The sequence below is a fragment of the Etheostoma cragini genome, chromosome 17 (assembly GCF_013103735.1).
Source record: "Etheostoma cragini isolate CJK2018 chromosome 17, CSU_Ecrag_1.0, whole genome shotgun sequence".
NCBI lineage: Eukaryota > Metazoa > Chordata > Actinopteri > Perciformes > Percidae > Etheostoma > Etheostoma cragini.
The window spans coordinates 8,413,637-8,441,551 of record NC_048423.1 but is presented as its reverse complement, the minus strand read 5'-3'; the positions used below and the strand labels follow the sequence as shown (position 1 = coordinate 8,441,551).

At 40.8% G+C, this 27,915-nt stretch overlaps 2 protein-coding genes and 1 long non-coding RNA gene across 6 annotated transcripts; 2 read left to right on the top strand and 1 right to left on the bottom strand.

Moving 5' to 3' along the window:
• Nucleotides 1-418: 418 nt before the first annotated feature.
• eef1akmt2 (EEF1A lysine methyltransferase 2) lies at nucleotides 419-5,525 on the top strand. Of its 2 annotated transcripts, none has more exons than XM_034899152.1 (6): nucleotides 419-626; nucleotides 897-962; nucleotides 1,140-1,254; nucleotides 2,155-2,262; nucleotides 4,698-4,914; nucleotides 5,207-5,525. In XM_034899152.1, the coding sequence occupies exons 1-6, from the start codon at nucleotides 514-516 to the stop codon at nucleotides 5,302-5,304; spliced, it is 717 nt and encodes a 238-aa protein (XP_034755043.1). In that variant the 5' UTR covers nucleotides 419-513; the 3' UTR covers nucleotides 5,305-5,525. The 2 variants fall into 2 exon arrangements, with proteins under 2 accessions (XP_034755043.1, XP_034755044.1); XM_034899153.1 differs by having other exon boundaries at nucleotides 448-626; nucleotides 897-952.
• Nucleotides 5,515-19,427, bottom strand: LOC117960878. The gene is made up of 3 exons (XR_004660255.1): nucleotides 19,417-19,427; nucleotides 17,189-17,195; nucleotides 5,515-5,573 (listed from the first exon to the last, which is right to left on the bottom strand). It is a non-coding gene; the product is annotated as an uncharacterized LOC117960878 (long non-coding RNA).
• Nucleotides 8,178-27,915, top strand: LOC117960875 (protein FAM53B-like). Of its 3 annotated transcripts, none has more exons than XM_034899147.1 (5): nucleotides 8,178-8,355; nucleotides 18,322-18,567; nucleotides 20,359-20,413; nucleotides 21,677-22,551; nucleotides 26,706-27,915. In XM_034899147.1, exons 2-5 carry the CDS (start codon nucleotides 18,517-18,519, stop codon nucleotides 27,057-27,059), a joined length of 1,335 nt encoding a protein of 444 aa, XP_034755038.1. In that variant the 5' UTR covers nucleotides 8,178-8,355; nucleotides 18,322-18,516; the 3' UTR covers nucleotides 27,060-27,915. The 3 variants fall into 3 exon arrangements, with proteins under 3 accessions (XP_034755038.1, XP_034755037.1, XP_034755039.1); XM_034899146.1 differs by having other exon boundaries at nucleotides 18,322-18,597; XM_034899148.1 differs by lacking the exons at nucleotides 8,178-8,355; nucleotides 18,322-18,567; nucleotides 20,359-20,413 and adding an exon at nucleotides 20,422-20,501.

Below are 27,915 nucleotides of genomic sequence, written 5' to 3'. Positions count from 1 at the left end.
TTTTTATCCAGATTGAGGTTAGGGCATAGTGGGCTGAGGAGTGGGCTGGTTCTGACTGGTAAACATCCAGTGAAGCGTATTAGTGCAGTTCAGTGGACGGTTGAAACAAACCGAAGAAACTGATGGAGTACCCGCGAAATATTGGAGTATTTTAAATGATATAGAGTCTATATCATTTAAAATACTCCAATAATTTATTTTATCGTGATTGTCTATAAGACAATCACGATAAAATAAATTGTGAATAGCAATTAAAGAACAGTGGAGGGCAGCAAAACGCCATGGTTGCTTCTAGCCTGCCGGAAACAAGAAGAAGAAGAAGAAAATGATGAAGAAGAAGAAGAAGAAGCAGGAGCATCCACTATCCACCATAGACCGTTAATATAAATAAATAATATATATACGGTCTATGCTATCCACCCATCTCTCTGTTGTCCTCTCTCTCTCTCTCTCTCTCTCTCTCTCTCTCTCTCTCTCTCTCTCTCTCTCTCTCTCTCTCTCTCTCTCTCCAGCATGGAAGTCGGCACAGAAAACGTGGACGTAGAAAGTGGAAATACCTCAGACCCAGAGGACGACAATTGCTCGGATAACGATTTTGACCCTTCAAAACTCGGAACGAAAGAATAGTATGTGCTGTGATTCGTTAGGACTTACGTGGGGTGTTCTTGTCAGGCTCCTCAAAGTTGGCTAGCTTTTCAACTAACGCTACAAGATAGGCTACATGGCTACAACCGGAGCTTGCAAGAAAAACATGGGATATTAGCAATTTATATAAACTTTAAGTCCGGCCACTGATATTTATATGTTGCACAACATTTTATGTTTCAAATATAGCAACGTGCTATTTGTGCTCATAGTATTAAATAACTAGTGTCAGTAACTGTCCTTTTCTGCAGTTGGGAAGAAGCGTACCAAAAAGAACTGGAGACATTCACAGACATTGGGGATGTTGGTGAGATATGGTAATTATATGAAGAGTACTGCCAGAATATTCCAAAAGTTCAACTTGTTATTACAGTAAATGAGTATTTGTCATGCCAACATATAATGCTTCCTAGTTAAAGATTTGTTTAATGCAGAGTTATTGGTTTCTGGCAATAGTCTGTATCATTACAGTTTGTGTGTTTTTGTCTTATAAGGTTTGGTGAAGAAAGCATGAGCCGTGTTCTGCGTTGGATGGACAAAGCTAATATCCCCGAAAAGGCTGCCATTCTTGACATTGGCACTGGAAATGGAGCCTTTTTAGTTGAATTGGTGTGAACAGAGTAAAAACGTATATTTTTTTGACACCATCTTGATTTTTTTTTCATGGCCACTTCATTTAAAGGTGCAATATGTAATACCGAGCTAGTGTTTAAAATAGTTACTGCAGTACAAATTCAAAATACTGTAGAGGGTTGTCTGCCCTGCCCCCTCCAACCCAGATTCAAAGTTCACAGGGATTGCCTGGTTGAGACTGCAGCATCCATAGTCTCGCTTTGCCGGACCTTCCAAATCGCGCTCAAGGAACATCCACAACGATGTCGCTAGACGCTTGTTTCACATAGGCAAACATTACTTCACAGCACAGCGGAGTAGCTAACATTAGATGCAATAAAAGCCCGTGCTTACTCTGTACCCAACTGACAGGTACACTTTCGGCTTATTGGAGTAGGAACTGCTACAAACACAACAAGGTATATTTGTTCCAGGCAGTCAAGATCTGCTGCAGGTAGTAGGTTTTTATAGGTGTATTTGGCACATTTGGGTCTTTTTTGTATTTATTACAGTAAATATATTACATATTGTACCTTTTGAGAGTGCACAAGGACCAGTTCACCGAAATTGAAACAAATCTCAAATCTGTGGATTATACACAGTAACAATAATATTGTTAATGAAAACAATGCATTTACATTTCAAAGCTATTTTATTTGGGTGATAGCAGAAGTATCAGCAATCTCAAAACATTGCCAAATACTATCTGTACTAAATACCACTAGCTGTTGAGTGGAAATAAAATTTAATTTAGGTGATCTGAGCCTTAAATGGATATTTTGTAAATGACTAGGTTTACAGTGATGTCCTTTTTTAACAAACTAACATTTCTCAGACATTTTTATCACAATTGATAAGCTTTGTTTTTCATTTGTTGTGTTTTTTTGTTGTGTCAAGGCTAAACACGGATACAGGAATCTGACTGGTATAGATTATTCGTCAGCGTCTGTAGAATTGGCCAAAAATATTCTGCAGGCGGAGAACTTGACGGATGTCACTGTAAAGGTGGGTTCAGTTATGTTTGTCATTAAAACTATACCATTACTGTACAGTTAACTTAAGTTTCACAACACATTTAGTGGTCACAGGGACTTCAGTCTGTTCAAGTTCACATGATTATTGTGATGAGAAGTGAGCAACAGTTGGGAAATATAAATTTATACCAGACATACTTTCAAATTGGAATTGGAAAGCTTTGTGGGGTTTCCTGTGGCGGTACCAATGGAGCGTTTACATTATGCCAGACTGAGGTAGATCTTTGAACTTGTATTAATGTACACGGTTGTTAAAATGCCTTACAGCACATTGATTATGACATTTACACCATTAATAGATGATTGGTAAACTGAATATTTAAAGTGCCAGGTGAACAGTGTCAATCAACATTTTCTGCAAAAAAATAACTTTCCTCACTTAAAGTGATGGTGCGGAGTAATTTCACCCTAGGGTCCTTTGCACCACAACCTCGAGCCTAACAACCCCCCAGAAGCTTTGTTCAACTAGGTTCAACATTGGGCGAGTTAGCGTTATCAGCCGAATACCTTAGTGCAGGCGTTAATGGAACCAACTGTGTACTCGTAAATTACCCTACTAATAATGCCCAAAATGATACCAAACTTCTACTGTAGTACAAATAGGTTATGTACTTATAGAACTATGGATTGCAAAGTTTATAAGTACACCAGGAGCCTATTTAAATACATTTAAATCTACAAATGACAACATTGAAAGAGATATAACAAACATTTCTTTATTTAATGATTAAATAAGTCCCCAGAGTTACCTCAATAATAACTTGTCTCCTGCTAGTTGTACTACAGCACTTACTTAAAAAAAATAAGTTAACTTAACAAATATTTTTGTTAAATCTCTTTTTGGTGTTTTGTTGACTTTCCTGAGCTTTCCTTACTGCTGCTAGCAGTAGCAGCTGAGAGCAGAAGCCAGAAGAAAAGTGTTATTTAAATAAACTGCTGGTGTACTCACAAACTTTCCAATCCATTGTTTTATGAGTACCTAGTTGTACTACAGGAGAAGTTTGGTGTAATTTCGGGCATAATTAGTGGGGTAATTTACGAGGTACACATTCGGTTCCATTAGCGACTGCACCAAGGTATTCAGCTGATAACGCTAAACTCGCCCAATTTTTAACCAAAGGGGAAAAAAGCTCCCGGGGGGTTGTTTGGCCCAAGGTTATGGTGCAAAGGACCCTAGTGGGAAATTATTTCAAACCATCATTTTAAGTGCTGCAACATAAGGTTTTACTGCATCTGGTAGATTGTGTGCCATGCACAAATCAACAAGTGAATCCCCTCTGTTCCTAAATGCCAACGATACAACATAGCTTTAACCATACTGTGATTCGACTGGGGAAGGTTAGAGGAAACTCCCGTGTTTACCATGTGGTAGAGTTGGATAGGGAGAGGGCCCTGAAACGGGTGGAAGTCTGCCCTCCATTTAGATTCCATCACCTCAAACACACAAATAAATTGGCAGGATTTAACACATCTAACAAAAAAAAGTTATAAAAGCTGGCAGGGCTATAAGGAATTTGATGAGTAAGTTTTTCTCTCCCGTGTGCATTATACAGTTGCATATGTTACATTCATCACACACGTTTGACGGTTTGTGCTTTGCTTGGACAGAAAGTCTTCTACTGTAGTCAATATTGACCCTAGATGTACTGGGGGAGCTACTGTACAGTGGGTCTTTGAGTGTGTATGTGTTAGAGAGAGAAATAGTATTTTTTATAATACTGCAGAATGCCAAAATAATGTGTGAATGTGCTCGTTTGTGTGTAGCCTTGAATGTAGTCTGAGGGACTGTGAGGAGTTTCACCTACATGATAAAAAAGCTTATTCGACAGGTCTTGCCTTTAAGGTCATTAGTCTCAAATCCTTCTAAAGCCCTGTCTCCATTTACATTAGTCACAGCCTACTGCTGCTGTGACATGTTGTCATACATTCCAACAACATCTTCCCACTTCTTTCATATTACAGGCTCACACTCAAATTAAACTGGGATGACTTGCAACAATATCTACCATATGTAGCATTTCTGTCTCTAGCGAATCGCTGTCAATCATCCGTTTTAAATCACACATTTTGGCCACGATGGTTTGTGAGTATGTGGCTCTTGAGCTCTCCCCAGAGATCTGATGCTCTCCAGATACAGGGCTTCTTTCACTGGTGGTATGGTAGGTCAGCAACCTCCACAGAATTAACCTCTGTCATGTTGGCAGTTGGGATTTAGTTTGAAAGTTAACCAGTGAAGTATAACACTTTCCATCTTGGTTGATGCTGAAAGATATCTTCTGCAGGTAACTACATACTTTACCCTTCATCTAAGGAGCCGGACTAAACATGTTGCCATGCTTTATATTTGCTGTTGGGATGATCAACAGACAAACTTTTCCTTAACTTTTGACATGTTCTGTTTTTTAGGAGATGGATTTCCTTAGCTGCCATGGGGAGCTTGTGGGTTTTGATGTCTGCATCGACAAAGGAACATTCGACGCAATAAGCTTAAACCCAGACAACTCCAAGGAGGGCAAAAAACTCTATCTCCAAGTTTTAAAAGATGCTCTAAAGGACAAAGGATTCTTTGCTGTCACCTCATGTAACTGGACAAAAGAGCAGCTGCTGGACAGATTCAGTGAAGGTGAGGGATGGCACAGAACTAAATATTTGTATGCCTGATCATTTATTTTGTTAGATCCTGATCAATCTTGTTGATTTCTTGTTAATTGAGTAACACTGAATGTAAACATAACTTTGGTTTGTCTAAACGAACACACTGACAGGTTTTTCTTTAAAAGGCCCTAGGAAGCACCACAGGTGCATGGAAAGTTGACCCTCTGTGGCCATAGTCAGCAAGAAAAGATCTTTGTTTAAGACAACATGTTGATGTTCTGGTAGTATTTCTTAACCTGCACATCTATGTTGCCTCACAGGATTTGATTTTGTACAGGAGTTGCTTACACCAAGTTTCCAATTTGGAGGCAAGACGGGCCACAGCGTAACGGCACTCATCTTCAAGCGAGTATGTTGATTCACACGTCCCCAGAGGAAATTTTAGTTTTTTTGTCATTAATTCTGCTGTTTTTCTGTGTTTATACAAGGAAATCACACTTCCTGTGCAGATGTTTTCTACCAGACCTTATTGAATTTTTTTTTCTTTCTTAAATATTTGTTTTATGAAGCATACAGTGTAACTGATCGGAACAATGCTCTAGAAATAAAAACATTTTGTTTTGTTTTGTTGCTGTCATATTAACTTTGCATTGATCCACACAGTGCTATAGGCACCTGATACATGTGCTCCTGTGTTTTTGTGTATTAAAAAAACAAAGCCACAATATGCCACTGAAGGCTATTAATCTGACATTGGATTTAGTAATGTAAACTAGATTGATGAAGCTGAATAAAACCAACCGCTAACAAACAAGTAACATACAATTAGATTAAGGGTCATATGAAACCTTTTTAAACTCTGAATAACATGAGTTCTCTCTGGCTCTTTGTGTAATTTAGGTTTCCATATCTTGTGGCAGCAAGAGCCTTTCAAATGTGAACTCTTGCGTGTACCTGCACTTATCGGACTGTAGTTCCTTTCCTGAGGCAACCTGTTGTAAAAGTTCGGCCAAACAATTATTCAGTCTCTGATTTGATGAGTTACCACAGGCCTAGAGGCAAAATGTTATTCTGTATTTGTTTTATAAATGGGCTAGAAGAGAAAGAAGAAATACATGGTCATTTGTATTTTACTTTTTTTTTTTCTATTCCATAAATCATCTTATATGCCCTCAAATTACTTTGACACTGTTGGGAGTCCTCACCCACAGTTTAAAAAAAGAAACACCGTTCTGTCTAAGGAAGTTGTAGTTGATTGCATCCATCTTTCATGACATCGGAAAACTAGCCCAAACCTAATTGACTATAGTGGAAACCAGCAGTGCTTGGTATCCTGACGAGCGGGATTAAGAACTTCTGACAAAATGAATAAACAAGAGGCCATGCTCTCTGTGGAAGAGAGGACTTTCTGCCATTTCTTTTTTTCAGTGACATTAATTTCTGCCAAACTCAGGATCCTAATTGAGAGCATGCTCAGTAGTCCAATGGGAGCTCTAGATGTTGAGGCATGCTGTTGAGTAAACACGTGCATGCTTTTTAACTACTGCCTGGAATTTTACAAGGCTCTGGATATCCTGCCTGGATGTGCATAGCATGCCCGTTTACAAGGATTCTCATGAAGCCAAACATCCATTATATATCCTCTACCATTTTCATCATCCACTCTCACCAAAACAAAACTTGCACGTTTTTCATCATGTCAGATTTTAATATGCACCAAAGTTACATCCTTGAATATACTGCTGCCTACTCATGTCCTTTGCAAAGGTGCTGTTGCTAAGAAACACCACAATCCTGTTTGACTATTTAAAGTCGTGTAATTGTTGGTCAGTTTTTCTATGATACATCATTCCAAATATTACACTTGAATCTGAATCAGCTTTATTGCCAAGTAGGTTTTCATGGACCAGGGTATTTTAGTGCACAACATTGACAAAAAAACAGTCTGAGAAAAAAACAATAAACAAGGAGTGCAAGTAAACCGTCCAGAATATTAAATAGAAATAATAAAATATGTTAGTAATTCAATTATCATTCAGCCAAATTTTTCTTGTATGTCAACCTTCACTTCTAGAAATGTTGCGTAAAACATATAATTCATGAAGAGTTTACAAAGTAATTAAGTAAGGTGCTGCTGACACATGTTACATGTATGGCCATTATTTTGAAACTGGATATATCTTGACCTTGTGTCTGAAAAGTTCTCCACTTCACCGTAGATTAATGCAAGAAGTCAAACAAACTTTCTTGTTAAAAAGGCCCGTTTTAATCATAAGGGAAGTTGGAACCATTTTGTTGGCATCCTTTGTATTTCCTACTATCCACCATGAAGTAAAATAAAACTGGATGTTGCTGGTTTGAACTGACCTGTAGAGAACATTTACCACCGTCAGCGTTTTTTATGGTTTCTGGGTTGGCACACACGCCCAAACTACACTTTTATTCCACTCATAATATCTACAAGGGTTAGACTTGATGCCATAATCCACATTGCTGTCCTACCAGCGTGAATACCAGGCTTTCATTTTAACCGCTCAAGTGTGATACTGCAAATATTTATGTTTTTTCACTCCATCTCCCTGGAAACCCGTTTGAAGTCCTCGTAATAGGATTTTTCGTGGATTGATTGAAATACTTCTCCATGTAGCATTGGTGTTTTCCATTGCAGGAGCGCCAACATGGAAGTGGGGAAGATTTCCTCTTTCGAGGCATGTCAGCCCTTTTCACACTCTGCCCTTTGAGTATTTACTCTACGTTTAGTAGGTTGCAGCATGATATATTAAGTTCGTTGAGACTTTAAAGTCCGTCTTTTTTTAATCGACGCTTAACTGTTTCGATTCCTGTCTGTGTCATTGTCTAGTGTGGCTACAACAACCAAGACAGAAACGACCAAGAAGGAAACGAAGCAATTGTTGGATGGTTCATTTGTGTAAATGTAGTTTTCTTTGTAGTACTAGGATGTCAACGCCTATTTGCTTCATTAACATCAATGAGAAGCATGGCATAGTAATACAAAGTACCACATGAGTATTGTAAATGCCTGAGGGAGGACCGCAAGGGAACATACCAAGTACAAACGGGATGGGGGGGATGCTTGTTTTAAATGAAGCGCTGAGCCTTGTGTTATCACGTCATTAAGAGTGTTGTTGGTTTAGTTAATTAAATTAACTGTAAATTGAGGAATTAACTGTACAGTAACCTGGTACTCCCGTAGTTAAACACGTTTGCTAGTCGCTCGATCGTCTTCCGCTCTCCCCCCCGTCCATTTGGTTTGTCTGTACACGGATATTGTTACAACCAGTGCTGCAGGCTGAAAGTAGAAAGCAACAGCAAGCGAGCACTCAGCTGCTTGCAGACTGGCTCAGTCCTACACTGGCGGCTGCAACTGCGACAAACTTTTGTGATTTGTTCCTGGTTTCCCTTGGTTGAAGAGATGACCTAACTTCGACAGAGAGCAGCTGCTGGCCAGGTAGTAGGTCATTTGTTCAGCTACATGATCAGTATAAACGTGTTCAGGCGTGATCATTGTGTTTCTTCTTCCACTGCTGTTGAGTTTAACTTACTCTTACTGGGTTTCCTCTTGGACTTACGTTAGATGACAACAAGTGAGTTAGGTCACTTTGGGGCACAAGACAGAAAAGAAAATGTTATCTTCTTTTGTTGTATTACATAGAATTGCATTTTGTCAATCAATCTCTGCTACCTATAAACCAGATTAGGCGCAATAAAGTGCATAGGCCTGTTCATTGTGGCGTGTAGCCCTCTGTGGATGTCACAGCATAGCCTAAAGTTTAGTTATTACAACGTTTCTGGACTAAATCAGCTGTTGTAGAGTGGGGGTTTGCTCGCCCAGCCTGACCAACCTGTTGCCATTACCAACCTGCTGCATTAAAAGTTGCTGCTTTATAACCTGCTGTGGAGAGGGTGCACACATTAACCAAGCTCTGTGAGCCAGCAAAACCCCCCTCCATCTACCAACCATGGTAATAAAGCCCAGGCTGTTGTCAAATACAGTACCTGTGTAGGTGGAGGGAGGCAGTGTGGTTGCTTTGCAGATCATATTACACACGGCTCCTCACCACAACCCGTGTGAAGAGATTGAGAGCAGCTTGAGTGTTTTGACTCATAAGGCATGGTTGCATATCTCCACCACACATTTAGGTTTTTGTTTTTAAAAAAAATAGGAACTTGTAATTACTGATTTTCTAAGCATAGTTTTTTTTTAATGCTGAAGAGGTTGAAACCATACGCCTCTTTGTTCCTCTTCAATTTAGTTTTTTCTTTTTTTTTTAGCACATAAGGCTGCATCCTTGGATTCCAATGACAATACACTCTTTAGTCCATTGTTGTGACTACATGGGTCATACACCCTGAATTTATGCTATTACACATATCTCAAACTGAAACTGAGTTGATGAGGTAACTGATAAGGACATAAGTAAGTCAATAGTGTATATATGAGTTGCTGGACATCTGCCTATATCAGCACAGGGTGCATACTCATTTTGAAACTACTTTATTGCCTTTAGTTCCAAATGAAAGGCACTCTGACTATGGACGGCAGTGGCAGCGAAGCACTAGACCTCTTATTTGTCAGGGTTTCCTTTCATCTGTGGGTGAGGAGGGAACTGTTGGTGCTTATGTTTTGCCCTCTCTAATATTGCAGTAAGACAGTAAGTTGATTTGTGAACACTGAAAACACTATCACGAAGAACTGGTTTGGTATCAGGGGCCCCTAATTGAAAATACCTGGAAATGTTTTTTTCTGCCACCATGGCAGCAGTTGCCATGGACTCACGGGGCAGGGATGGCTGGCTAGTTTGGTTAACTAAACAGGAAATGACAAGTTTTCTCAAGAATCCCGCTCAGATAATGCTCTTCAGAATTCAAGGTGTAGCTGAATTTCAGGTTGGAAGAAAAGCTGATAAACTAAAATATGTACTTACAAGTCAGCTATTGTGTCTAAATACAAAAGGGGATGGGTTTGAATGCCTCACAAACACTGGTCAGGGTAGAATATTTGTGATGTGCCATTCCAAGTTTTGGAAAGATTGTGATGGCTACACCTGGCTTTGATTTTGAAAAAATAAATAAACCATTGCTGGAATGTTACAGCTTGGTGTGAACACAATTTTTATCGTGTGAACCTGCAAGTGTTTTGTTTACTGTAGCTGTTGATTTTATTTGAGGGCTAGGTAGAAATTATTCTATGCGGGTGGTGCCAATACCTTAGTTTCATTACAACATGTCATTTAGCTGTCGCCTGTTATCCAAAGCAACTTACAATTGCTATGTATGTCCGAGGCTGCACACCTCTGAGGCAACTAAGGGTTAAGTGTCTTGCTCAGGGACACATTGGTTGACAGATTGCAGTGGGAATCAAACACAGATCTTCACACCACAACCATGTGTGATATTCAGTGTGCCATCACCACGTCATTGTTTTTTTTTTTTATACCTTTTGATAAATATAAACATCTGTTTTCTATAAAGTCTTTTTTTAATGTTATCAAATGAGCATTTGAACATCAAATGCATTAGTGTTTTAATATTGCCATAAACCAGCCATGCAAGAACTTTTAGGCAAATAGTCTAAAATTAGCAAATTCATTATTTAATCTGAAAATATCGGATTACGGACCATGTTAAAAAGATATTCTGTTCAAACATTCAGTGGCATGGTGTTCCAGAAACCTTTGCCAAAAGAGGTTTGAAACCCAGCCCAATATCTAACTGAAGAGGAAGCAACACATTCTCATCACAATTGTTGATAGTCACTTTTCCTTGTAATGATTGTAGTGAAGCACAACTTTATGCACTGCAACTGTATTCAATGACAACAGCTCTGGCATTGTTGGACTGTAGAGTTGTTTTAAGACATGCTATGCATTATGTATGAGCGCAATTAACGCCGGTGGGTTTTTAAATGGGGTCAATCTTCACTCCAGTGTGTGCTCAAGACGCACACATTTGCAAGGTCTTTGTGTTGCAAGCCAAAGGCCCTATTAGAGCTCCATTCTGTCTGTAGGCAGCTGTGTGCTGAGCGAACCACTGGTCCATTCCCCGTCTCTGTGTTCAACTCTCCTTCACTACAGACACACACACTAGGGTTGGGCGGCAGTACGGTATATTGTGGGTTTTAAAAATATCAACGCTACCAGTTTCAATACCGCCAATAAATAAATGCAATCCACTTATAGGAGACAAGCATTAAATATAATTTATTTAATACCTAAAAATGCTTATGTGTGGTTGTCACGTGACAGTTTGAAAGGGGGGGGGGGGCATGTCGCCTACCGAGTGACCCGGTCTCGAAGAAGAAAACAACTTCTTCAGTTTGGCTGCATTTGTGGTTCCGAGCTAGTGAGAAGGGAGAGGTGTTTCAGTACTACTGTTTGGCATTCAGTTTCTGAACGGTTTAAGCAAGTGAACACTTTGGTGACGCCGTCTGAGCCTTACAGCATATGTTTTAATTAGTCACGATAATACCGTATGCTGCGGTAAGATAGGGAGGTTTGATGTATCAAAATTTGGATACAGTCCAACTGTAACACACACAGCCATTTTTCACACTGTCAGTTTCTGTTTTTAACTCTTGTGTATGATTTAATGTATATTTCAATCATGTTTTTATTGTTTTGTTCCACTTATACATTGGCTCTCTATCTTTTACTTTTTGTCTAGACCTAGGCATTATGCAAAGCTACCAGAAAAGGGTAGTTCCTCATGCCTGTCTGTGTGCCTCTATGCCATTCTTATTTAAGAAGCTTCCCTTTCTTCTCTGGGACCTGCAGTCATAACTACTGCTACTTTGGTCACATTGAAACTCGTACCACTTTGCTTCGGGGAGTTAAAACGCATACTTTAATATTTCACGTGGTCAGTATACTCCACTTGCTCACTTTGTATATTCCTTTCTCATTAGCATGATAGATTTGTTAGTCTGGCGTCTCGACGCCTTCAGAGCTAAAGACCTGCACCTGAATAGAAAAGAAAAGACCCATTCTCACATAGACCAGAGAAGCACTCCCCAACCCCCCAGGACAGGCATCAGACTCAACTTACGCTGAATCTCATTTCTATCTTACCCCTACACCTTACCACTTACCCCTAGGTTTTGCGCTCTCACGCGAGAATAAGAGTCCCGATACTCATTTTGTCCTGGGCCTAGGGGTAGATGAAGGGGTCTATGGACCTTGGAACCGAGGACTCAAGCTTACTTCAAACCAAGGGTTTATACTTACGTTGCACAATAAGCAACAATGACTGCTGCATTGAGCAGAGAGACCCATAAATGTAAGTATTTATGACTTAAATAATTGATTTAAAAATTGCAACAGTCTGTATTTGTGTGCTATAAAGTCCTGAACATAAATACTGCCATGTTCTTAAATGAAACTTTTCTAAAATCGCTATCTATCTATGCTTACGCTGATTGCTAACTGCTAACGTTAAGTAAGTTATAGTTGATAATGGTTCTGTAATATTTTTGCCTGTTATGCTTAATTTATTGGGCAATAAAAACAATGTTTTTCTGAACATCTTTGACATTCAAAATGATGATAAATAAAGCACACCGTGTGTGTATACACATATGTATTGCAAACAGACCTAAGTACTACACAGACAAGAACATCTGCCTCTGCACCACCAAAGTGAACATAAAATAACTATAAAATATATAAATGCATATGACACTGTTGACAAAACCCACGCAGTTGACATAGAAACACTCTTGGGTGCAATAAGAAAGCTCCCATCAACACACCCACTGTGCGTTTCCTATGTGGTGAGAGTGAGGAATTAATTTATGTTAAAAGATATTGCTTTTCGACTCTCAAATAAGTGACTCTTTACCCTCTGGGTCTTAGCTTTATCTCCATCTCCTATTTGTTTGAACTGCTTCGGGTTGACTTCTCAAAATGTCAGCTCCTGACTGAAACATGTTGTGTTGAGGTAGCTGACAGCGACAGACGGGGGGTGTCCTGAACAAACCCGCCGTGTTGAAATATTTTTTTTTTGCTGCCTCCAGCTTCTTTTGAAACTAAATTCTGGTTGTGGCAACAGCCACATGCCGAGAATCAAAAACAACACACACATTCAACGTTCTGTGTGTGCGTCAAGTTAGGTCACAGCAGTTTCCTGCTATGACGACCAGCCACCCTCTCCTCACGCATGTGGTGGGGTCCTGTTGTCCAGTCAACCAGGTACCATGTAATGGGAAAAACACCAATAATGTATAACATCCTCCAAAAGTGGCTTCTGTGCGAGGCTAGGCTTGAAAACGTGGCCAATGTGTCCTGACAATCCTGCTTGCACAAAGAAGGCTAATTATCATGGCTCCATCTGTCATAACTGCTACCTGTAGGCCTCTGCGGTATACTGTATTCTAATTGGTTCTTGGTTCGAAGTAGTTGTGTTTGAGCCTGTCAGCATGTTGAACATACACCTGCATGTCATTCCAAACAACTGCACAAGGCTGAACACAAGCAAGATTTTCAACCAATTATCTTACTGGCAGCAGGTCAGCTGATTCACTGAAGAATGTCAGGAAGTAGGTGCAGATGGACATAAGTATTGCAATAGAGACTTTTAAGCCAATCTATTGTTTATGTGTTGGTGAGCAAAATGTCACTGCTAATATAGTTTATTACCCAGTAAAACTAAAATATGGGTTAAAGGTTTCTGTTGCGACTTTTTGGTTGCCCAGCATATGGACCTTATCACTGCACATCAGGGGTCTAACAATTCAATCAGCTCTATAATAATTAAAGATCAAAAGTTCAAATTGAGGTTTTCGATAACACTAGTTCTCCCTCTTTGGCCCTGCAGAATGGAGAACTCCCATTTTTCATTATGTACTATTAGCTATGTAAAAAGTGAAAACACCCAAAATGACACACCACCAATTGGCTTTCAAATCCTGAACCAATGCATCAGTTTTACACCTCTACTACACGCTGTGCTGAGCAGTCAGAGGGTCCATATGGTGAGCTGAGCCCCTTCATGAGTGAATGAGTGGACCGGTGGAATGCTGCTCAAACGCAGTTTTCTTTTTCCCACCCATACTAAACTTACCCGTAATACACATCCACAATGTCAACATGGTATTATGTAACCATAGCGATGTCATCTTTGTTAGTTTTATTGGTAGCGACAATTTGTATAACATCACTTGCTTACACAACATAGGAGTGTTCACCTTTTAGAGCAGAGAAATTGCAGGGAATTTCTAGCCAAGCTAGAGGCTCCCATGTAATGTATCTCTGATGGATTAGGGCTCTGGTTAGTGTGCACAGACCAGGCACTCATGGATAATGGAAGAAACCACAGGCGGAAAGGCATGGATTGATCGGGGGGGGTAGTTTAAGTAGTGGGGTTACCTGATGTATAGAGAGTAGTGGCATGCGAGGGTCACTCCAGGGGGCAAGAGGTCCCATACTCCCCTTTACTCAAACTGAAACACCTGACCCTGCGCCTGTCAAGCTTCTTAAGATTTTAGTTAATAAGTCCTGGTCTGAGACACAGGGGTCGACCCCCCCAAATAAATGTCCTGCTTCCTAAATAGAGAAGCTGTGTTGTGTTTGCAGGTTGCATGTCACCGGGCTGCAGCTTAGAAAAGTGGCCTTGTTCAATTGTCCATTTTCCTACAACAGACAGACACTCTATTAAATGTTGAGCTGTTCAGATATTACTCTACTGTCTGGGTGATGTCTGCCTTTTTCTCATCACCAGTTGTCACTGTTTTTGTGTTTTGGTTGCTATGGCTACCTTTTTATTTTTATTTATTTTTATTTTTTTTTAAATTTCCAAAAAAAACTGAACAACCTAAAGGTGCTGTAGGAAGGATTGCGAAGATCTAGGACTTAAAATATGAACATTGACAACTTCTCAGTCCCTCCTCCCTTTCCGCTAAAGCCCCCTGCACAAGAATGAATGAATGTGTGTGCATGAGCAGTGATTGACACACAGATCTCTTCATGTACTTGGTAATAAAGTCACTGCGTTCCACACCCAAATCAGCAGCAGCATGTGACCACAATGGAAGCCATATGCTGCAAAGGGAAGTGCGCTTGCATATGTGTGTTATACTAATCGTCCTGCCAACTAAGCAGTTTGAAGAACAGCAGTATTAACTGGACTTTCAGGTTGACCCTTGAGAAGTGGGCAATTTTTTAAACTTTTATTTTGACTTATGATTCCTGCTTTTGCTTTTATTGCAGAGCGATTGTCACAAGGTAAAGGCTCCTATTCCAAAGTAAAAAGGCAAATGATTTCTTTTAAATTGCTAATTAAGTATGGACTTTGAGTGCGGGCTGTTTTTATGCAGAGGTTAATGGTCACTGTCGTTGGAGAAACGTTAAGGGGAATTTGCAACAGGAGGCCAAAACCTGACTACTGACAACGCATAAAGTTTGACTGAATGCGCTCTTCATTGTTCATGCACTTCTGAAGAGGTTAGTGGTTTGATGGTGTGTTGTTTTTTGCCAGTTTTCCCCTGCCACTGGGTACTAGGGTGATGGCCAAAGGATTCAGTGGTATGTCTCGACCTCCCTAGGACCATTTTTACGACCCCGGCCTCATTATATGAGAGAGGGGTGGCTGTGTTTTCACCCTGAATTAACCATCCGCACTGCAGACTTTCACAAAAGAATGGCTCTTACTTTTACTCACCCCATACTACAAAAAAATCCTGACTGTGCAAAACTGTTCTTTTATTGATGTTTTAAGTTGGTTTCCCATGGCTACAGTATATCCACTACGTAAAACGGATGTCAACATCTAGCTTCTTGCACCATAAATGTGTACTTACAATGCCAGTCTAAATAGAGAGAACTAAAACTTTCGGTTTAACATTTTGAACTTAAAAAAAATAAGAATCTGATATGCATAAGGTGTTTCACTTGCATCACCCACGCATGGTTTCTGTAGTGTGTTTGGTTCTCCTTGTTTCATTAGTATGAAATGAGTTGGTTTCTTTTAGCTGCAGCCACTGATCAAAGTCTTGACACCAGACGCGCTCCACACAAGTATGCAGTAACCAGAGCCAATTGGTGATGGACACCAAACACCCCGTCGCAGAACTTTAGGGGGCCCCAAATAGGCTTCTATTCATCTGCCTGTACAAATCACAGCCTGGGCAAAGAGCCATATTATCTTAGCTGCCCTTTCTAGTGCCCTCCTGAGTCATTGGCTATTGTGAGCAAAGAGCTGCTGTTTGCACCCCTGAGTACACAGATCTGACTTGAATACCATTAGATTTGAGACCACTATGGAGGTCAAATGTATGTTTGTTTTTTATAGGCCCAGACCATTTCATAATTTCTATTTATTGATGAAACTTTTGTTCAGTTTAGTTCAATTACAGAGACCAGATTTGACATCTTGGTAAACATTTGCTTGAGGCAGACGTTATTGCAAGTAGGATGTATGAAGTACAGTAGATGACAAAATGAGTCTAACTTCAGAGCAGTACTTGCTGGGATGTGATTGATCTTTACTGCCAAGTTCTGATGATCTGATCAATAGAGGCTCCACACAAGTGCTCTTCAGTTCTTTCTTCATTTAGCTCGCGTTTCCCCATCATGAGGAGCCAGTTCTTTAGTTAAGCATGGCTCAAGGGTTGAATTCACACTCATTCTGCCCTCTCCCATGACCTCATTTCCCAGTCACTAAACACCGCACATGCACACAAGTGCAGGTTAGCCTAGACATACACACATGCACAGGCATGCACGCTTATTTTCATAGTTCAGGTGCCGCTTGAGCCCCGCAACATGTCACACTTCAGTCAAGCAGCACAATGTAACATGAACCTCATGCTCTCGACACTTCCCACTCTTTTTAACTTACACACTCACACAAACCCTGCTATATTGCTTCGCCCATTACACAGTGTCAGTCCTAATCAGTAAAGCAATCTGTAAAACTGATCAAGAAGAACTTTCCCTTCTCCTCTGACTCCCAGCACCAGCCCCTCTTGCCTGCGGAGGCCTAGTTGTGCTCCACTGATTCTCCGGGATAAATGGAGATAATGGGAGTCATATGCTAGCAGTTGGTTTGGGGCAGGCCTACATGAAACATTTATAGTCTTTATATAGTCATTGGGCTGGAGAAAATGAAAGCGATAGATATGACATGGTGAAGACTAGACTGATACATTCCTTTATCAAATCCCTGTCAAACAACATGGCTATCTTTTCTTTTATGATGTCTCTTTTTTTCTTCTCTGCATATTCTCCCACAAAACTCATTTATTAATCAGTGCACACTTGCATTCTTCTCTCTGAAGCATTTTATACTGTATGACTGCAACCACCCTCACTCCTCATTAAACATAAAACCACATGTTACAAGGGCAGGATATCATATGTGTTGCTCCACAGCAGAGTGCTTTCATTATCCAACAGTTGATTGTGTGGGTAACTGAACCATACTGGTACTCTCTAATTGGATGTTGTCAGTGTTTTTAGCTAGATAGTTTCCCATATGTTCTGTGGATAATATTGACATGCCAAATGTTCTATTATTCACAAGGGTAATAATTTTTTTTAGCATATGGCAGCATGTTTTGTTTACAAAGACTGTAGCTTTAGGCATTGAGCTACATTGAAAACGGAGTGGTTAGGTTGCTAGAAGTGTCAGTATGGTAAATGTTGAATGCAAAAACACAATAAGCACTTGTTTTTCTCAACTATGTCAGCAGTGAAACTATAAACAAAAGAGGTAATTTACTTTAATTCTCCTTCTCTTTAATTGAAGAATCCAGAATCTGTGAATGAAGTTCAAGTGAAGTGACACTAAGCAAACACATGGTGGAGAAAACCATAAAATTAAGTGGATTATATTATTTATGTGCGTTCTTAATCTTGTTTTATTAGACTTCAGCTGAGCACCGTGCAATGTTAGGGGTTAGGGTCTGGCAAAGAACAAGGGACTGTAGTACTGAAGTTTGAATGCTTCTCCTTACATAGGGGCAGTGTGGAATGATACATACTTATAGGGATGTGCATAAGCCTTCTATTAGATTGTCTTCAGTAGATTTATGAAACCATTTAAAAGTATTAATTAAGAGTGCTCATATTTTGCTTTTCTACTTTCCTTTATAACGTTATATATCTTTTTTGTGCAAAGGGAAAAATCCCACTCCAAAGGTCTTACCATCTCCAACAGAAAACACTGTTCTCAACATGCTCCAAACTGCTCTATTGTAGTCCAGCCTTTACTTCCGTGATGAACGTGCGTCACTTTGTAACACATGTTATAATGCTTGCTGCTCTCTGCCTACCACTTCTTTAGGCAGTGCATAAATCTGAGTGGTGTTTCGGCCCATCTCTTTGCTTGTCTTATCAGCCGGGCTGTGTTGAAAGTTTTTGTATTTTTTTTTTCTTATCTTTTCTGTATTTATATTTTCATCTCTTTCCGTCAACAAAAGGGATCGGCTGAAGTGTGAGAGACACCCTCCTACCTCCACATCCACCACTGCAATCAGCATTTAAGGGCTGCTCTGCAGATGGGAGGTCGCAACCGGTCGTCTGTTTCGCCCAAAAGGTCCTCTACCCTCATCTAAGATGGCTGCCTGTGGCCTTCTCCTGCATCCGAACAGACTGGATCAGAGCTGTGTGTTACCATGGTGATCATTTTCGTGAAAACACAGGAAAAGAAGAAGGGTGTCAATGATGTAAGGTCCAAGAACACCGATAGACGGCTGGTGAGAGAAACTTAACCTATTGAGTTTCACACAAAGCAAACCAGTTGTTAACTATTGTTGCAGTTAAGGATCTGCAGAGTGTATCACATGATAGGCAGTAGTCAGCAAAATAAATAGGTCAGTGATTATATTACATCAGTGCATGCACAGATGCCCCATTTTGTTGCGTACACTCAGTTGCACAAAATTTTATCACTTGCACAACATTTTATCTTTAGCTGTCATTGATGTTACAGTGAAATGAAGATTGAGCTTTTTTAAACTTAATTGGGTGCAGTTTGATGAGAAGATCCACACCAATGTACTCTTTGTGTGTTCAGTACCAAGAGGTCTGTTATGAATATAGAACAATGTTCACAGATTAAAATCAGGAGGTAAAAGCTAGCCTAACGTAGCTCAGTCCAAAGTAAATGATAAACCACAAAAAATCTTAGAACTTAAAGCTAATTTTAATAGCTTGAATGCTGAGTATTTAACATTTGTTAGGCAGGAAATGGAACAAGATACTCTGGGTTAAGAAAAGAGTATTTTGCTAACCAATTTCCTCCAAAATTTGACAGTTTTGGAGTAATTGGCTTTTTTTTCAATTATGACCAAGTCGGCTAAATATTTTTTCTCTTTTCAATTTCTTAGCTCTAAACTAAATCAGTCAATATATAAAGACTTTTGGACAGTTGTCTGTTGACTTAGCTTAATATAACCTTTCACTCGAGTTAACAAAGTTAAAGGCCTACGTTTTAGTGTACTAATTGCTTCTTTTAATCATCTTCTGCAACATAATAGCCTTTATTTTGGATGATATGCCTTGTTTCTTAGAACAATTGTTTTGTGGTTATAACCTGCAGGTGAGTCAGAGCAATGTATCATGACATTCCCTTTGTGCTTTGTGCACAGAGCCACCACCCAGTTGCAAGAACTGTGAAAGAGGATATGTGTCTCATTAGAAGATTGTCTATAGACAAAACTGTTTGATCCTCCCTAAATGTCATTACTTCTTTAAAAAAAGTATGAAACAGACGTGGTGTGAACTTTGTTATGTGGCTCTCTACAGGTTAGAATTATTTTCCAGCAACATCTTAAAAGTTGCCTAAATTTTGGTAAAACTGAGTCTGGCTTTACACACTTACACAGATAACATGGCATTAGTGAAGAAATGTTTGCTTATTATTATTATTATTATTATTATTATGCAAATAAAGAAAACATGCAAATAGACACAACTCAAGCCAATAAAGAAACAAATCTAGCAATTTTAAACATACACAGCATTTAGAAAATGCAAGAAGCACAACCAAAAATGTTTTCAGGTGAAACCATAGAATATAAGATATGGACATGGTCTTTGTGATGTCCCACAGGTTTCTGAAGAACCAAAATCAAGCTCAAGGTGGAAAGCTCCCGGTGGCCATCACATATTGTCGCTACAAAAATATTGATCAGGGCAGCTTTATGTGAGAATTTCAAATTTGTGTCTGGTTGAGCTGGAGCTACTTTGACCGTTGTTTTTTTATGTGCTCATAGGATTTTTTAAAAACATTTTTAATATGCAAAGTAACTTGTAATTATCAAATAAAGAATTGCACTCAAGTGATAGGTTTGCTTTGCTTTAGTTATTCTCACCACTGTCTGGACCTATAGGGGTATTTACCGTGCAGAGATGACATCAATCTTCTCATTTGATCATGGTTTTATGATAAACATGCTGTACTTTTGTCCTGCACTTTTTTGTTTATTTTCTCCCTGTGTGCGTATCTTCCACAGCATGAGCTCCACACCATGAGCAGAGGGACCACCCTCCTTTCCTGTGGGACTGTGGGTGGGTTATCTCCAATTATGTCTTTGCTTCCCAAAAATTCCCATCTTTCTGTCTTTCCGAATCACTCAAGATCTGGACCGTAATAATGGTGCGATCCTTTTGTCATAAAATCATTCAAAAAATTTAATGCATCATGGATTGACTTTTTAATCCCTTGAAACAATTAATCCCCAACCCTCCCACTATAACAGTCTCATTGTTTATCCACACGATTTCTCACTTCTCCCTTTCTCTACCAGTCACTCATCTCCCTCTTATGGTTAGGGTGCACCTGCCTCCACACAACGTTGCACACCACTCTCATGGGAGTGAACTGTAGTTGAATATGCTGTTGCCTAAGTCAACAACTTCCCTTTGGCTCTGTTAGTGTTGCAGTAATTGCCCCCTGTGTTGAAAGACATGCTATTGTAAATCCATTCTTGTAAAAAAAATTTGGGGGGACATGGGTGTGGTGACATCACAGGGAGGAGTGTGGCCCACTGTTTTCACTGTCAATGTTAACATTAACAATGTGTAGCATGTCTTGTTAGTTCAACCAGCACTCTGTCTCTAGCTTTTAAAGGGTGGCCTTTTGAAGTTCATCCCTTTCTCCCTTTGTTAAGTTGTTTTCCTAACATTCCTGTCAGGTCGTCACTGTAGCCCCCTTACATTGTTTGTCCGCCCAAAACAATGATTTCCGTCCACCAGTCTGTAAGAGAGAGCATGACAAAATTCGAGACAAGCATCCAAAAGGACAAGATTTTGGCTCAGCAAAAGGCCATTTTTGCCAAAAAGCTTTAATAGATTCACAACTGGACCACTGGGCTTAAAAGCTCAAGCAACTGGCACTTCACTGTAGGTGTATTATCTCCCACAACTGTTTGATAGACTCTTTTGTGCGGATGGTGAGACAGCTGGCAAGTCATATTGCAATTCAAAGCATATCCTACTAACCACTTGACTAGTGGGACTGCCTTGCCAACTGTTTTACTGGCTGATTCTTATTGTAATCAGTCGTTTAGGTTTTTTAGAAACCGCAGTCTTGGTGCACAGAAGGGAGGGGACAGGCAAGCTAGTCTCGTCAACAAGAAGTGACCCAACATTGCTTAGAGCACCTTTTTAAGCTTGTTTGTGTCTGTGTGGTTAGATATTAAATGTTCCTTCTTTCCCAACAATGTTGTCTTTCTTTAAGCTAGAATTCATCATGCTGCAATGAACATTATGTACATTTTGCAAATCATTGCTTTAAAATTAATATAAGTTTATATGTTTTTAATATTGCAGAGGCAGATCGGTGGCTGGACCTGGGGCAAAGCTGTGGAATCCAGCAGAGAGCTCCCTGCCAGTCTGGTGCCAGTCTGGAGAGCCTATGGGATGTGATGCCAGAGCCGGAGAGCTGGCACTGGACCAAGGAGCCAGGCAGCGCCACAGCAATCACCAGTCTGATAAGAGATCTCAACCTTGGCAACAACGGCACAACCACTTCCAACTCCCACACCACATCCACCATTGCTCATTACACCACTACAGCTACCAGCCAAGCTCCCACCGCACCCCCGAGCAAGCGTCAATGTCGTTCCCTATCGCTCTCGGATGAACTCAGTGGATTCCGCTCTTCTTGGAGGCCCCAAGGCTCCCGAGTGTGGACAACGATAGAGAAACGAAGGTGCCACAGTGGAGGAAGTGTGCGAGGAGGAGGGGGGTTCTCTAGCGGCCATTTTCCCACCATGCAGCGTAGCTCCAGCTTCAGTTTGCCCTCCCGCTCTAGAAACCCCTCAGATGGAGCCCTAGATCTGCCATTCTTCAACCAGCGACTGCCTCTCCATCCTCAATTCACTGCCTCTCCAGTTTCCCCTACCTCCTCTTCCTTGCGTCATCGCCACTCCCACAATCACCACTTCCTCAGGCCCCTCTCCCTCTCCCACGAGCAGATCAGCCTGCCAGAGCTCCAGAGAGAGGAGGTCTTAGAGGTCAGCTCTCCAGACTCCACCCCAGAATTGGGGAGGCGAGCTGGCCTGAGATCAAGGGGCACGGGGTGTCTGTCTCGGAGCAAGTCCCAGCCCTGCGTACTGAATGACAAAAAGATTGGTATGAAGCGAAGAAGACCAGAAGATGCCCAGGAGCAGCGACCCTCCCTGGACCTGGCAAAGATGACTCAGGTTAGCTGGAAATGTTGAACACATGTTGACAAGCACACACTCAGATGATTAATTTGACTAATTTCAAAGAGTTTAGTATCACATTGCTGCACACTGATTAATCATGAATCAGCATCAGCTTATTTCTAATCTTGTTTTGATGCTGCGAATTGTGCTCTATTGGATTTAGTTAAACCCCTGGGCCAAATGCCATCTACACAGACAAGCACCTTTTTGTTCTTAGACCAAGGGGAAGTTCAAGAGATCCTCATGCATAACAGTCCATGTCTCTTTCTGAGTTTGATCGGGGACTGCATTAAATCAAGCTGAATTAAGTTTCTGGCCCGTCGGTCCGAAGCTTCAGGGCTAAGTAATCTCAGGCCTCCGTCCCTCCAGCTCAGGTAGTGGTGTTCACTAAGAGGCATTCCTCATGTCCGGTCACGCTGCCTAGCACCACGCTCTAGCAAGCCTGGCTTCGGTTTATCATTTCATTTACCCTGTTGGGTAAATAGCCCATCCAAGGGTTGGACCCATCAGCGTTCATTTGCTTCCTCTCTGCAGCTTCTGCGCTGTAGTTCCATCTTTTATTCCCTTTACTGCTTCATCTCTTTCTTTTGCCCTCTGTCTACTATCAGGCAAGTAAAGCAACCAAATCTGATTAATAGTGGGGATATTTGGATGCACAGAGCTCCTAATTGCTTTCCCCACAAAAAAACTTTGTTCTTTTGTAAGGTCAGATAAAGCTGTGGAGCAGCCAGAGAGTAAAAATCACCCCTGGACAAAACAAATCTCAAAATATTTTTTTCAGTTTTAATGCTTGGCAGTGCTCGGATGTTTTTAGTGAGCCCAGAGATTCTAGGTTCTTTTCACATCCTGCCTCATTATTGTTCAAACACTCTTGAAATTCTGCAAAAAAGCTATTGCAACAACCGTAGGCACTGATAACAAACCTGTACTCAGACTATATATTTTTAGACTTCCTTGCACTCATGTCATTAAAATGGCATGCTGAAATCTTCCTTCATCATATCTCCTTGAATGGAAATATTGTCCTTTTCCTTTTCTCTTATTAGAAAATACCATCAATTTATCCCTCTACCCCTCCCTTCCTTTTCCCAAAGATTTTTGTTTCCAGCCAGTCACCCGCAGGACCTAGCCAGGGTTGGATCAACAAGGCTTTGGTAATGGAGCCTAGTGAGCATGTTTCCTCTAGTCATGCCAGCTGCTAAGAGGATAAAATCAAGCATCATGATCAAACCTACACCCACAGATAAACAAACGCACACATGGAGTTAGTTTTATGTTACCTCTGGTCACAGCAATTCTCGAAAGTAGGAGCACACCTCTGCAGAAGTCTCTTTTGTGAGCAGTTAACAAGCAGGGTCAATGTTTCTCACCTTAGACTTGAATAATTGCACGTACTCTTGCACTGTGGAAAGGAGTCAGGTCTTGCAGGTTACATGAATCATTTCAGAATCTGCTGTTGCTGTATTTACTTTCTCACTATCTTGCATGCCTGGAGCAAGGAAAGTAAGCAGCAACACACCACATTTACTCTCACTTCTCTTTCTCTTCCCACGCTTCTCAGACTTAAGTTGATTTTAGTCTCCTTGTCAATAACCAGTACAGGTTAAAGGCTTTATCTAGTGTGGGCCAACTACTTCAACAAGCAGGGTGTAAATTAAGCATGTAAATTAAGCACCCATTGAAGCAGATTCAAGAGGTGGTTATTCTTAGTGAGAGCCAAGGGGAAGTTCCAGTAGCTGGCTAAACTATCTGGAAAAGGAAGTGATAATGTGAAAATGCAGAGCTGGTTACAACCTGTGTCTAGGGTTGGGCGGTAATGCGTTAATACAGTATACCGTGGGGCTTTAAAATTTGCAACGGTATCGGTTTCAATACTGTTTAACAAAAAAATGCAATGCACTTATATAGGAGACAAAGATTAAATATTAAATATAATTTATGTATGCCTAAAAATGCTTATGTGTGGTTGTCATCACGTGACAGTGTGGAGGAGAGAGAGAACATGAGAGGGGGAAAGATGGAAAGTCGTGCACCAAGTGACCTTGTCTTGAAGAAGAAGAACACAACTTCTGCAGTTTGGCAGCATTTTGGGTTCCGCCCTAATGAGACGGAGAAGTGTTTCAGTATTAGTATTTGGCGTTCAGTTTCTGAACGGTGTAGGCACAAGTCAACAGTTTGGTGATGCTGTTTGAGCCTTTTGTCATAAGTTTTAATTAGTTACGGTAATATTGTATGCCGTGGGAAAATAGGAGGAGGTTTGACGGAATAAAAATTTGGAGACCGCCCAGCTCTACTTGTCCGTTTACTGACCAAGAACAGATACAATTTTACCGTCTCTCATCGGATTTCCCCTGGCTATGTCACCCAGTCACCCCCTTCACCACAACATTCTCAGGCTTCCTTTCACACCTACACACACTTGTCACCACACATTATCCATTTTAGAGGTGTGTGTGGATGAGTAATACAGTCCATGTAAAGAAAAACAAATTTAGTCCATGCATATTCGTCGCAGCAAACCTTACGGTACAGACATGAGCTATCTAAATTAAAAAAAAAAAATGTCATAAAGTCTGCTGGAAGTTCAGTGGCCGGGGGTTAAGGATTGTGACGGTCAACATGTTACAAGTCACTCGAGTGTGTTGTCAGTAGAACATGATGTAATTTAGCCTCTAGATTCCTGGGGAATCTGGGGATGCATGTCATGCTAATCATTCCTGTCAGTGTGTATCCGTTCACTATTGTGTCCCCTGCCTCATTTTCATCCCTGACAGCCATTTCACCTTGGCCCTTTGTTGTTTTTTTCTCAACGTAGTGGGTGTGGCAAGCTGTAAGATGGGGAATGTTGTCTGCTATATATTTAATGCATATTTTAAAGAGCGTAGAGGTTGTAAAAGGGGGCCTGTTAGTTAAGTCATTGCTTGAATGTGTGTTTACGGGTCCCTGTGCAGTCAAGAACGAAATGGCAAAGCTGGGTACATAGCAGAAATCTAACCCCGCTTCCCCAACCTACAGCCACACCCACCCAAATGGCAGTCAGCCTCGGTAGATTTAATAGAAAGCATGTTGTCGAGAAGCTGCCTCTCCCCCTCCTTGCTCCTTTCCTCTCATCTCTTCCTCTGCTGTGATAATTAGTAGTGGGGTAATACCGGGGGTTGAACACACAGAGCGAGGTCTCTGAAATCCCCTTTTCCACTCCAGTGGGGTAACTACAGCAAAAAGGCCTCCCACTCCTCACATTAGCACCTCAAGCGTTTGCAGATGAGGTATTCTGCTTTTGAGCAGTTTACAAGTTAATACAGCAAATGTTTATAGCAGCCTGCTAAAATCCTGCATTATAGTTTTCTTTTGAGCTGTGCTAAAGCATGGCAGGGAAAAAGTGGGCCTACTAAAGTGAGACTGAAGAAAGGGAGACTCCAAGCTCATTGTAACAGGAAAACCAATGTCCTAACTCACTAGGGAACATTAGAGGTGTCTGTCATGTAAGCCGAGGCTCTATAGAGAAAAACTCATCTCTATTCACCTCCATGCCTCCAACATCTGCTGCTGGGGCACTCTAGAGATCATTAACCCTTTCACTCTGCTGCACGACTGCCGTTCTTTGTTGCAGAGAGGAATTTGGGTTGGAATGAGAGCATGAAAGACCACTTCTAAGTGAATTAAATTTCTTAAATGTCAAGTGTTGGAGTAAAAACGTTGTTCGCATATAGATTCTCCATGAGTCTCCCCAAAGTGGCAAACTACAAAACATTGTAACCACAATACAAGTTTGGGTTCCCAGTCATGCAGCATGTGTTTCAGTGGCTTCCACAGTGATAAATAAGCCTAGAGCACAGTTTGAAACAAGATACCTTTGGGGTTTGCAAATGATTTGTGTTTCTCTGAATCCAGAAGGTTTTGTGTACGTTCTTCAGTGGCTTGTGTGTGTACTTGTGCGCTTGCGTGTTTACATGTTCACATGCCGTTGAAGAAAGTGAAGGGCAGCTGAATCCCAATTTGAAACTTGACACAAGGAAACCCCTGAGCTTGAAATCCCCCCTGACAACCCCCTCTGCTTTAATAGCCTCATTAGAGTAAAGCCAGAAAGTCAACATGAGTTGAGATTTAAAAACCAACATCTATTTTTCATCTTTGTCTACTCTACACAGAGACTTCAGACTTTTCAAAGCTTCAGCTGCCCCGGATTCTCTGCCATCGACGGCTGCCAATCAAGCCTGCACCCTCCCACCTCTGTCACCTCCAGCCAACCAGATTCCGACTTCACTGCTGTGTACGAGCTGGGACTGGAGTCCCGACAGGAAGTGGCAGGAGATGACGAGGAAGGGGATTCATCCTACGAGGAGCTGGATAGCGACTCGGCTTGCAGCGTTGACTCACAGCACGGCTCTCCTGTAGACATCATGGGCGGTAAATGCACCCTCTGGAAGGGTGATTGTGGGATACGGAGGGACATTTTCCAGCTGGGGGGAGAGCTGGATCTTGACCAGATTGAGAGAAACTAAACATTTTATAGGAGAATTTAAAAATCCTGTGCCTGGACTGTTATAGAAAGTTACTGGACATTGATGATGTGCCAAGAGATGGCAATTAATAAGGGCTGTGAGGAAAAGTATGCAGGAGTCGACTTTGAAAGGGAAAGACAAGGAAAGTGATATAGATGATAAAGGATTAAGTGTGTCGTTAACGGCTGCCTTTTTAATGATACATTTGCCTTGAACATTATTACTGTTTAAATAAAAAAACGGTGACCTTTAGTTGTTTTTTCTAATTGGGGTTTCAGCCTCACTCAGGATTAAGCAAGTGACGGTAAGTCTTAAAACCTCCCAGGCCCCACTGTCTTTTCCACCTGATGACCTTTCCAAAGTCAGCTAACATTGGTTTCTTAGTACTGTAGCAGTAGCTGGCCTGTATTTAGCTTGAGTTTTTCTTTTTTACGGAGAAAGTAGGGGGCGTCGAGGATGGGGTAAAACAGGGAGGGGTAAAGAGAAACTTCTCACAGACTTACCCTTGACCTTCCTTTTTGTCTTTTGTGCACTCTTGAACATCAGAATTTCTTTTTGTTGTTGAATGTAGGCTCAAAAAGCTTCATGAGGAGTTGGAAAAAGGACGGTGCCTTCTTTTGGATGCTTGCTCTACCAGTTCTCTAGCCTCAATCAAAGCCACCTTTTTTGACCTATTTTTATAATAGATTCTTAATATGCAAATTGTATATTTGACTTAAACACTGAATCTCAAGTTTTCAGTTCTAGTATCAATGTATATTTTTCAAAGTAACTATTTTGTATAAGCTGTTTGTGAAGGAGCAAGAATACAAGGCCATTCTAACAGAATGGGCATGAAATAAATGTACAACCTGCA